General features: G+C 42.7%; 1 protein-coding gene across 1 annotated transcript in view; it reads left to right on the forward strand.

The window, feature by feature from the left end:
* The window catches only part of LOC135907470 (probable RNA-binding protein 18), a 51,387-nt gene that overhangs the window by 14,423 nt on the left and 23,983 nt on the right, over window positions 1–12,981 (forward strand). The window contains exons 3-4 of the mRNA XM_065439167.1: window positions 2,083–2,296; window positions 12,312–12,382. Coding sequence (XP_065295239.1) covers window positions 2,083–2,296; window positions 12,312–12,382 — 285 coding nt within the window. The remainder of the gene's footprint in view (window positions 1–2,082; window positions 2,297–12,311; window positions 12,383–12,981) is intronic.

Below are 12,981 nucleotides of genomic sequence, written 5' to 3' on the forward strand. Positions count from 1 at the left end.
GGAGTGGGTTGATCCATATCAACCTGTGGAAACCGTAAACTTGCACTAGATCAACCAGTGGAAATCATCATAAAGTGCGTGTCAGTTTTACCAAGACAGTCTTCAAGCTTGGCGAGCCTGTTATAAGCAGCAGCCATAGCTTTCCAGTTTATTTTTCATGATTACATGCCTGCTTTGCATTTCAGACAATTTCGCATCAGTGGACACTTGCTTTTCTTGAATTTCATAAATTTTAGGTTGGATTACTTTGTTTTTGTAGGACTTCTGTAACCATACCTGCAGTAGTAAGTCTAGGAAGTCTAGGATTTTCTTCGTGACTAGGTAGCTTTAACGGCAAGCCTGCCATTGAAAAACATTCACTTATACAATTCAGAACAGAGTGTGGACATGGCAACACAACCAAACAAATATAATCGGTACAAAAGCCATATTTTCTGTTACTGACTTTCATGAAAAGAGGGACATGAGGTGACATAGTCGCGGCACTGTTGCCATTTCCACTGAAGAATGTAACTGCTGATGCCTCTTTTGAAGCCAAGGAGCATGGAATGCTGCTGTTGCCCTGGTGACATCATAGTGCTCGAAGATGGCACTTAGAATGCACTTTCCACAGGTAATTCCAACGGTTGTGTGCCATGGGGGAAGCCTACCTCTAGCCATACAGACGATTTCAGCTGTGCTTGCAGCCAGCGATGTTCTTTGTTTGTGTGCAGTTTTGATCCAAATGCTCTGAAATAGCATCCAGAAATCTTCTGCAGCCCTGTTGCCATGTCCACTCTGTCCAGCGACTGCAAACATGACATGCAATAGGTTGTATGCAGTGCTTGTAGCACTTCATCATGCATTACAGTGGTATCGTCGTATCACTATTGTGCCTGCTACGCCTCACACATTGTGATCTCAAACTTCCTCTTAAGTTACTAACATACATGAATTGCATATGGCTGCAAGAAAACCTGATGATATCACAGTTCATTAAAACAATGAGAATTTATTTATATAGTGCTCCTTTTGATAAGGCTTCCAATATTGTGTTACTGTCATGCTCTTAAAGTGACTGACAACCGATTTTTAAGAACCTAGTTTTTTATGGCGCAACGCAAAGCTCACCCTCAGTAGTGTTTACATCTGAAGCAGTTGCTTCCAAAAGCGCATGGATATTTAGTAAGGATTTTTTGATCTGAGCATCCTCCAAAAAAACTAAGAGTCCCTACTCCAGCAACACTGAGAAGTGAGAGCGATGTTGATAGCCCGCCCCGCAAAGCCACCCATCGTTCGGCTTTCAAAGGAGTGAGTGTGCAACTGGGGTTAACCACCTGCATTTTGACCTTTTCAACCACTTTTGAAAACAAGAAGCTGGTGCAATAAGTTTGCGCTGTTGTACAGACATTTCTTATATTTGTACCGCGTTTTCCCCCCAAGTACACGCCTACGTCATGGCTGGCTGGCCCCCGTCGCCATCGTTCTGTCGATAGACGAGCCAAGCCAACTAACTCATCGAAGGCGAAGGCAGCGTCAATTTCTACTCACTACAAATGAAGGCTTATCTGCACATTGTAAGTCAGGAAAAACTTATAATAAAAAGTATATTGCATTTCAATGGTAATAAAAAGACCAGTAACCACGTACACTAGTAGAAGGTCACGTGGTGGACCTATTATGCAGCTTCATGTTTTTGCCATGTGGGGCGCCATAGGTCATTTTTCGCTATCTTTAGTGATGAATTAAAAATATAAATCCACGTTTAATGAGAAAAACATGCTTGTTTTAGCCACTTCGATAGGGAATCATTCCATCAGCGGGGGCTATCTTAATTCATGTTCTGAGCGGTTGTCTGTCCGTTTAAATTGCCATCATCTTTCGTGTGGACCTTTATAAAGATTCTCTCTCTCTCTGCAATATGAATACGGTGCCTAAAGATTTTATTTAAAAGAACTCTGGTGGGGGGGGGGGGGGAGGAATTACGAAGGTGTCCTGAGGTTGCTTTCTGCATCAGTTGGTTTCTCAGAAATGTGTGTCCACATTATGGCTCATCAGAGCGCTTGATTATATTGCCAAGAACTTTCTTCTCTTCTTTTTCAGGTTTCAGCTCATTAAAGTACTGAAGAAGTATGGCAATGTTAAGAAATTTGACTTCCTCTTCCACAAGGCTGGTCCTCTGAAGGGCCATCCCAGAGGCTACTGCTTTGTCACTTATGAAACCAAAGAACAGGCTGAACGTGCTCTGAGCTGCTTGCATGGAAAACTGGTTTTCTCAAAGACACTTGTGGCAAAGTGGGCCAATAACGTCCCAAGTGTGAGTATGCACAGCAGATTTTGCTCCAGGGAACTGGATCTATGTTTAAGCTCAAGAAAGTGAAGATGATAATTTTTTTACTTTCAGGTTAAGAAAGTAGCATGCATTCCTTAGAAACACTGGGGCCTTGCATATATCAGGGGTGGGAGTCCTTTGCCAATCGCACCAGTATGGTGCAGGGCATTGTCGTTTCTCTGAGAGGTCATCAAAAGTACCTTTCATACTCCGGCTGCCAGTGGGAGCGAAAAGCCGCACCCAATCATTCATTGTGAGCCCCAGATGCCACAGTATTTCTAGTGAGTCTTGTACTTGCAATCAGTCATGTGCAGAATCTGGGTTTGAGCTAGTTGATGTGTCATATTCTAGAAGTTCTAAGGTGCAAACTACATGGGACAGAAAAAACGTACAGGGAAGCACTCATCCTGTCTTATGTGTTCTTTGTCCGCATCTACAGTGGAATGTCAATAAACGGAAATCTCTGAAACGGAACTGCTTCTTAAACGGAAGACCATCTTCATAGTTGGTTGATTTTGTATTCATGCAATTGTATTCAGCATTGTCTCTCAGTAAATGGAACTTCTGATAAATGGAACCAATTTTCCTGGTCCCTTGAGGTTCCGTTCAAAGAGAGTCCACTGTAGTTTGGGCCATAGAATATCTTTAATCAGTTACATTGTTGTAGCTGTTATGCGATCAGTCTTAACACAGTCTCCCCATAAAATTCTAAGCAAGCTCACCCCCCATAGATAATCCAAGAAAGTTTGCATGTGGGGAAGGGGGGGGGGGGGGGGGGGCTTCGCTCGCGGACGAAAGTTTCTAGAGCTGTTTGCCCAGAATCCAGCAGCCAGCGAGCTACGCCTATACCTAGTCCCAGCGATCGCAAGCTCGCCCAGCTTGCTCACTCGCTTCCTTCAACGTCGATAAAATCAAATGTAATGCAATTTAAGCGCAACATAATTGTGTACACGTTGTGCTGAAGGCACTTCGTTATGAGCTGCGCGCAGTTATGTCCCAAGCACCTCCGGTCTCCCATTTGACGGCCCAGTGAGCTAGGCCTGACAGCTCATAGTCATCGGCGGTCATCGATGGAGTGGACACTGCGGACGTAGTCTTGCTGGAACACATCTACGCTGCTTGCTTAATCTTGCTTATATTGTGGCAAACACGTTTGTTTTCACTTTATTTGCAAAGTCATTCCAAGCGTCCATGAGTGGCGCTGTTCTGGGCGGAGCTACGTGCCACTCGCTCATTTGTACCATGTGTCCCGAATCATCGTGTGCAACAAGTCGACTCCGATACATCGTATGATGGATTGCACACATAATCGTGCCATGTGTCTCGCGCTTAATTCACGTGTTGTTGTTGTTGTTGCCACAAAACATGGCTCGTACTGATGAGTGGGATTGGTCACACTGGATGGACTGAAACGTACACCCAACAACTTACCAAAAGGGTTAAAGGCAAACATTTAGGACATATCATTTGGCAAATAACTGGTATCACAGATTTTGAGAGTACCTATATATAAACTAAGTAAACAAACATGAAATAAAAACAAAAGAAAAATAATAAAATAAAGTGTCCCATGGTCGGTACCCTAGCAGTTTCGCCTTCCGGATGCTTCAATGAACTTGTGCAAAGCACTAATCATAGAACCATGGCTTGTGCCTAATTGGCAGGCACCAAAAGCCAAATGGTTGGTGTTGTGAGTACTAAACCCAGTTTACTAGTTGGAAATATATAGAACATTCTGCAGAGGAAGGAGAAGTGGCGGAAAAAAAGAAAAAAAAAGATCAATAGTTTCTGGTTCATTACATAAAAAGCAGAGGTTGGTTATGGATAAACCAGATCTATAAAAGTAAAAATTTAGGCACGGAACTCTACAGTGGAAACTTGCTAATGTCGCCTCACCCTGGCGTGAAAGGCATTTGCTTGTGTTCCACCAAAATTTTAATGTCGAAAATCATCTGCGGAAAGTATGGATGATTCATTACAAGTCAATGATAAAAGGCATTTGAATCTATCTCCTGTTATAAAAGAGAAATCAGGAAGAACATTTAAGACCAGACCACTTAGCAATAACAATGCGAGCAAGTCAGCTGATTCATTTAAAAAGATTCCGCTATGTCCGGGAACCCAGACAAAGCAGGCATCAGTCTTTGACAAGAGTAAAATATATACTCAGCAGGTGTGACCAATTATTAGAAGTTAAATGTGTACAGACTGAAAGCACATCTGTAACCATTACTACTACTTAGACTTCTGTGGACCCAATTTTCGGATGGCCAGAATTATCACGAGGAATTCAGCAAGGAATATTGCAGTGTAATCAGTGAGACAGAGAGCAAAAAACTAGTTAAGCTGATTTGAAAAGATGCCAACACTGGCCTTCTCTAAATTTTTTGTTGGGTCCGTTGAAATGATCAAATGAGGAAGAAGTTGATTAGATTATCTTCAAGTAGACCTTCAAGTATGCGTGCACAAAGAAGTTTTGCGTGTTTTGGAAAAATGTCATCAAAGATAACTTTTAACTTGAGTGAATTAGATTTTGGAGAAATCAAGTTTGGTAGACGAACTTGAAGTTTTGATAACAGCCCTTGAACAAAAACAACTTGTGGCTGTTGGTAACGCCACCAACCTGTTATGAAAAATGGTTCGGGAGAATTGATGAAAACTGGTTGCATACGGGAGAGAGATGCATCATAATGCTTCAGGAAGGTTAGGACAGTAAATTGCTTAAATCTGCATTCAAGTGGAATAACTCCAGACTCCAGATAAAGCACATTGTTAGCCACAAAGCCAGGCAGCCCAAGGCAGAGGCATAGCGCTTGCCTTTCCAGTGGTTTTAAAGGTCTTAGTTAGTGTGCTGCATATGCTGAAAAAAGAATGCAGCCAAATTCGAAAATGGTATGGACATAAAGCTTATAAATCATCACAACATAGCTCTGTGCATCCCTGTGTTTTTATTACTGAACCGGCGCAACAATGCAATTGCACATTCTCCTTTACCAGCATTTGATTCGATTTGTTGCTGCCAGTTTAGCGTACCATCATAAGTTATCCCTAAGTACTTAAAAGCTGCAATTTGCATTATTGGTTCATTTCAGTAATAAAGAGAAATAAAAACCGAATTTGACAGTGGAAACACCAGTAACAAGCATTTCTTGACGTTAAGCAAGCAAGAGAGTCCATCCAGCCTGGACTCAGACAAATATGATTGCAAAATTTGGTATAACGTATTGATATCTTACGATGAGGAGAAAAATTCAACGTCATCAGCATAGAGGAGTTGCACATCCTGATGAACTGGGACCGAAAATAACAAATGTTAAACAAAAGTGGTGAAATAACTTATCCCTGTGGTACGCCTCTCGTCTGTTCATTATACCTGATGTCACCCCATCCTTTAAACAAAAGAATTTTCTACCCGTAAGGAACTGTTGTATCCAAGCCACTAAATAGTCTGGAACAGTGCAGCTTGCTAATATAGAAATTAAAATTCCAAGTTTGACTCTGGTATATGCCTTTGCAATATCTGAAGTTACCAGTGCTGATACATCTCCTGATAGTCCTGCGAGTCGAATTCGGCTTTCTAAGTCAACGTGAGCTGACCATATGGAACATTGACACCTAAATCATATTTGTCTTTATATCAGAATACTCTGAGAAGAAATATATTGAGCTGGACATGGATTACTTCTTCTACAATTTTGACTAGATTCAATGGAAGGGCAATTAGCCAAATGTTTTCTAAGACATATCGGAGGTTTTTATTTTTAACTAAAAGGACGATTTTTGCACTTTTCAAGAGGTCGGCATGCATGTTTATTGTAGTGAACAGTTCACTATATTCAAGAGCTCATTTGGGATAGAGTTAAATAATAATTTAATCATAGCAGTTGTGATGTATAATTCTCATGTGACTGGCGAAGGCTATGGCTATGCTGATACCTGGCTATGATGAACTATCGCCTCGGCAGAAGTGCGGCTAAACAATAAATTTTTTCACTGAATTTCATGATGTTATGTGATTTAATATGCAATTTCATTAAAAAAATGACAGAAAAAATGTAGCCAAGCAGTCCAGTGAAAATGCATGAAGCAGTGAACAGGGTGCAGAAAGGGCGGGGACACTTGCGTGGTAGTTGGCGCCAATTTCAAATCACTTGGAAGTGGGTGGTTGTGCCCACTTGCGCCCACTTCCGGAAGTGGGTGGGCGCTTGCACGGGTAGGGGCACTTGATCAGAATTTTACGGTCAAGAGGTTAGCATTGTTAACTTTTTAATTACCATGCCTATTCAAATTGATCACTGGTGATCAATCATTTGAATCAGTGATTTCAGCTCGCTTAAACCGTTTCTCAGACACATAATGCTATCCCACAGGTAGCTTAGGAAAAAGGTTTTCAGAATCAGGTTCGGTTCCATTTCTGTGGCAGTACTGTCATTTTGATCCAAATTTTGATAAACTGAGGCATGCACATTGTGGCGAAAATTCACATGGTCTTTGCCTTTAAAAAAAGTGTGTGGCTGTAATTGCGACGCATCAAATTTTTATGATCAAGACACCTGCATTGAGTCAGAGGGTGACATTATATTGCTAGATTTATGATCTTGCAGTGCTGATGGGTGCTTCATATGACATTACTGCTTATGACACCAAACCACATACCGGAACTAGAAACTCAAAGGAAAATTAATCGCTTGACTTCACAAATGCCTGACAGGCAACCTTAATCTCAGTCTGCCAAGTTGTGTTCGTCCCCTCGGCACTCGAAGAACATGTCATAGCCGGGAACATTCACTTGATCCTGTATTTGCAGAGACAAACAGTTATAAGCTTTTTTCTGAAAACCGTTGAAGACTGGAACTTACTTCCTGCTACTGCTGTTGTATCAAGTGATTCTGTTGCTGCAGTTGAGCAATTCTTTTCTTCCTTTTAAGCAGAAATGTATATATTGTGTTATTGATACTGCTTGTAATGATAGCCTGCAAATTGTGTTGTTGTATACTTCATCTATCGATTGTCTGGTATTTTCATATTGTAGCCCCTCCTGCTAGGGCCAGATTGATAGCTCCCCACAGGGGCATCTGTGCCAGCAGGCATTTGGTGTGTTGGGACACCACGTACCCAAGCGCACAAGGGTTGGACCCTCCCACATCTAACCGTGGGCGGCTTAGCTGTGTCCGGGGAAAGGGGGATCCTGGGGGTTAAGCCTATTCCAGCTGTTCGGACCGTTAAGGCCCCCTGGCAGAGGCAACACACCTCTTTGGCCTCTGCGTCCTGTAGACGGCACACCCAGACTGACCCACCCGAGGGAAATCGGTAGTTGCCTTTTCCTACTCTTCTCACCAATCTTTGTCTTTCTCCCTCACTTTCAATCTTTCTTATCCTCTCCTTATTTCCTTTCCAATTTTCTGGGCAGCAAGAGTTAACCTTGTGTGGGTAGCCAACCTTGGGTACACCATATTTGGTTATAGTAGTGGGGTACAGCTGGTGTATGCAGGACCTGCCCTTTCAAGGTTCTGCAGCGTTCCCTCATTGGACTCCGTGGTGGATGGCTGGCGCTGCTGCCGAACTTATTATGTGTATTCATGGCAACTTCTTTCCCCCACTTCCTGATTGCCCTCAGAAACAAGGGTGCACCAAAGAAGTTTAAGGTTTTTGGCACTCGAACACAGAACTTTCCCCGCTTTCATGTAATCCACTATGATAAACCTGAAAAGACAGTGAGAATAATCTCGCCCTTCGTCTTCTCGAAATCTCTGATTGAAGTTTTCAGTCCAGATTACAAAGCATCGAAAATGGCAAGTGGTGATTTACTTCTGGAGCTCCGCGATCAGAAACAACATGAAAAACTGCCCAATCTTGGGTCCTTTGGGTGTAGTAACAGTGACCCCACACCGTACCATGAATACTACCCGCGACTTTGTCTCCGATGCTGATCTGATGGACATGTCTGAAATCGAACTTCTACAGTGTTGGAGTGATCAGAATGTGATCAATGCTAAGCGAATTTAAATGAGGCATGATGGAAAAGAAATTTCTACCTAACACCTAATACTTGCATTGGGCTCAAGCATCCTGCCCGACACTATCAAGGCAGGATATGTGATGATCCGGGTCAGGCCGCATGTCCCGAACCCCCTGTGATGCTTTGAGTTCCAGGGATTCGGCCATAGTGCACAGAACTTCCGAGGCCGTCAGACTTGTGCAAAATGCGGTGAAAATGAACACCTCTCTGAGTCATGTGAAAACTCCTTTCACTGTGTGAACTGTGATGGGACGCATGCTGCATACTCGTGGTCGTGCCCATCCTGGAAACAAGAAAAGAAATTGTGAAAATAAAAGTAAAAGAAAATATCTCATTCAAGGAAGCACCCAGGCTGGTGCCCTACCTTCCTAAAGTTATTTTTGCTGAAGTGACTCGTCATGGGGCAGCAACACAACGGCGTCCAGCGGCTGTCCGGCCCACATGCAGTGAGCCGGCAGTGACGCCATCCGCCTCCTTTTGGTGGCTACAGCTAGTGCTGTTCCACCGTCCCAGAAGAAGGGCCATCGACCTCCGGGCTGGTGGCCATTAGAGTCTCGTCCCCCAAAACAAGGCCTTCATGTCAAACACGGCACTCGCAAGAGCGGGTATCCAGCGCCCCACAAGAGGCGATGGACACGACTCCCAGCCAAACAGTACAGCTAGCGCCTAAGGAGCGATGAGAATCTCTTGACCGCTCCAAAAAACAGAAACCTTGAATCACAGAGCCGGTAAAGGCCTCTGTAAACTAACTTTCTTTGCTGAAACACACAGCACAAAACTCTTTTTAATATGGGCACTCAAACAGTTCATTGAAAAAGTCAGAGGTCTCCTCCCTAATTTCGATGACGTTAAAGAACTCCTTCGCAAAGTTAGTCCCATAGTGCTGTGTGTTCAAGAAATGCACCTTAAACACACACAAATAAGTTTTCTTCCACAATATACTATTTTTCGTAAAGTTCGTGATAATGCAGTCGTGTGATCTGCGGTTTGGCTATTATAGTCGATAGATGTGTTGCCTGTCACGACAAAAAGCTCTATACGCCCCCTAGAAGCAGTTGCTGTTCAGGTGGTGTTGTTTAATAAGTTAGCTGCTATCAGCTCTATCTACATCCCTCCCAACTATCAACTTCATAAAACCGAATTTCAAGATTACATCGGTGAACTCCCCAAGCCTTGTTGTCAGAGATCTAAACGCACATAACACCTCGTGGGGAGACTCTCGTTGCGACGGAAGAGGGAAGTTAGTAGAAAACTTTCTCTGTTCATCTGGTGCATGCTTGCTCAATAAGATGGAACTGATGTACTATAGCGTTGCACACACCTACTCCTCAACTGACTTAAGCATAGTATCCAGCACTCTTTTGCCATACCTCGAGTGGAATGTTATTAAGAACCTTTATGGAAGGGACCACTTCCCGATAGTTCTAAGTCTCACAACACAGGATGAATTCTCCCCACGTCCTCCTCGATGGACTGTTGACTTCCATCGAGGAGAATGATTCCGTCCATCTGGGAATTATTCTAAGAACCTACATGTTTAGACAGGGAGGACATTGCTGATCTTAATATAGACAATGCCATGGCTTACTTGACAGGTTTTATAATATACGCTGCCACAAAATGCATCCAACAAACGAATCAAGTGTCTAATAAATGCCGCATACCCTGGTGGAATGACGAATGTCAGAAGGCAAAGAAAAAACAAAACAAAGCTTGGGATCTGCTACGTGACTGCCCAACTACTGAAAATTTCATTAATTTTAAACAAGCAAAATCGCAGGGCAGAAGAACACGTCGATGAGCTATGAGAGATAGTTTGGAGAAGTATACATCCAGTATTAATTTCATGCACTGATGAGAGAAATGTCTGGAACCGGGTAAAGAAATTAAAAGGCCGACTATTTCATCCTCAACCCCTAATAAGTACCGAAGGAAACTGCCTAGATAATTGGGCAGATTTTCTAGGTGAGCACTTTGAACAAATCTCGACTGCATCGCACTACACGCACACTTTTCAGTGGTTCAAAGAAAACGCAGAGTGACAGCACCTTGAACGCAAATGTGGAAGAAATGAAGCGTGTTCAGCTTAGCTGAACTTCAGGCAACACCCAATAGTTGCAAAGACTCGGCGCCAGGTAGTGATTGCATCATTTAGGAAATGATCAAGCACGTACACTCAGAAACTCTAAAAACACTTCTATCTTTTTTCAATGCTATGTGGGCAGCTGGATACATTCCATTTGCTTGGAAAGAAGCTATTGTTATACCCATACTTAAACAATGGAAGGACCAATCTCTAGCCAGCAGTGGCTCTAATAAGCTGTCTCTGCAAACTATTTGAAAAAATGATGCACCGGCGCATAATCTGTTTCTTAGAAAATAACAAAATACTAGACCCCTTCCAGTGTTCTTTCTGAGAAGGTAGGTCAACGACAGACCACCTCGTTCGCATCAAGGCCAACATCAGGGATGCCTTTATACATAAACGTTTCCTTCTTTCATTGTTTCTCGACCTGGAGAAGGCTTATGGTACGATATGGCATTTCGGTATTCGCTGGGACTTTTCCACAATGGGTGTTCGTGGCAACATGCTGAACACAATCGAAAGCTAACTCTCTGATCGCACATCTCGCGTAAGAGTGGGCAACAGTTTGTCTAGAACATTCACCCAAAAGACCGGTGTGCTGCAGGAAGGCGGGGTTTGTTGCACACTGTTTGTCGTAAAAATTAATTCACTTCATACAATCATTCCACACACCATGTTTTAACTGTATATATTGATGATGTGCATATAGGCTTTACCGTAGTTACTTGCATAATGATACCATGGCCGGTCTCGACGCACTCTGAGAGCGCGTCGAGACCGGCCGTGGTAGGGGGTAGGTCGGTGTGCATCTTGATTTTTGTCGTGCATCTCACCCGTGGCTGCGCATGGCTGTAAGCGCAGCTGAGCACATGCACAGCCGCGCACCCTGCTTTAGAGGTAATCTGCCGCATGTGCTAAGAGTGTGCATGCCGAGACAGCCAGGCGCCATATAAGCCTTCTTATCGCGTATTTAGTATTGAAGGTTGCGTAATCTCGAGTTTCGATGACCCGCTGGAGCGAGAAGCAGATGAAGCATTCGTTTTCCGCTGCCGGCGCTTTTCCTGATAGCGTCGTCCTAGTGTGGGCAACGCTTGTCAGCCGCGGAGACGGAGTGCATGCGAAAACCTGGCTGGCTTCACTTAATTCGTACTGCCGAGCAGATATCGTCGACCACCGCAGCATGAAACCCTATCTTTCGATCGTCGCCAACTCCCAAATTTATTAAAATGAATTGTTTTATAATTCAGAGTTGCTTTTTTTCGATTGCGCAATAATTCGGAAAATTCTGCGACCCTTTTGTGCGTAAGAAAATTTGATCGGCGACTGTACTTAGTTCCATAAAAGGTCGATTTTCAATACAAAGAAATTTCGATATAACGAAGCATATTGCCGATTTTACCGACTTCGTTATATCGAGGTTTAACTGTATAAGTTGTTTCTGAAGTCATGCAAGGAACACACAATGCTATAACTGCTCCACTGAAATTCTAATTGCTATTTTGATAGTTTCACAAAGGCACTGAGAAATTTAGGATAAAGCTGAGGTGGGTGCCACCTTGTTATGGCAATGCACCAGTTTGCACAGCAGAAGCAGCCCATGATTTCAAACGGACTAAAACCAAACTAAAATACCTTGAGATGCAACTTCTTGTTATCCAAAGATTAGCAAACATTTTATTTTTACGTGCTGTCCTTCGAATTTAGATTGATTGGTTGCTGTTATAACCATACATTTGGAGTGCAGTGACATAGTGTTGTGACGGCATGCTTATGTAAAGCAGAACAGCTATTTGTAGTCCCGTCATTGTTATTGAAGACTTTACTATGTGTAAAATGTTTATTGCGTTTATTGTTTGCATCTGAATTGCATCTTCTTTTTATCATATGTTCACCAGGTTGACCTAGCAACACGAAGGCAAGGCTTAAGTCTTGGAGTTGCAAAGAAAGAGCAGAAGCCAGTTCCCAAGTAAGTTTATGTTGCTGTAGTTTTTATTCTTCATTTCTTTGGGTTTATTTATTATTCAACCCGTGGTTTATTTATTATTCATCCTGATCACACTTCTCATAACACCTGTTGGAAACATATAGATACTATGAAACCAAGTCATTCTTGTAGCTAAAGTCTATAGTATTCACTTTCAGCCCTAATGAGTAGCTTAACCTTTGACTTCTTTACATTTTTATACCTTCTTTTAAATGTGGTATTCAGCTTTCCTTCACTTGTTGCATTGGTGTAACTTGTTTTGCACAGTTATTGTTCCTGATAAAGTGTGGAATTCCTACCCAAATGAAATTGTTCCTCCAGTAATTCATGGAGTTTTTAACCTACGAGTTGGCATTGCTGTAGCCAGAACAATCAAATAGCATTGACAGATACAAATAAAAATAGTCATTCAACACATGCCTGATATTGCATTGTCCCTCTAGTTCCTTTTGCTGCAAACAGCAGTTATGATAGGAAATGGGTTGGCTGTTCATTAATTAATTCATCACACTTTTGTTCAGGCACAGCTCATAAAAAAGGCTTTAAAGTGGTCCTGAACCACCCCTCGCACTTTTTGTAAA

The sequence above is a fragment of the Dermacentor albipictus genome, chromosome 1, assembly GCF_038994185.2.
Source record: "Dermacentor albipictus isolate Rhodes 1998 colony chromosome 1, USDA_Dalb.pri_finalv2, whole genome shotgun sequence".
In the NCBI taxonomy this organism is placed as follows: Eukaryota; Metazoa; Arthropoda; class Arachnida; order Ixodida; family Ixodidae; genus Dermacentor; species Dermacentor albipictus.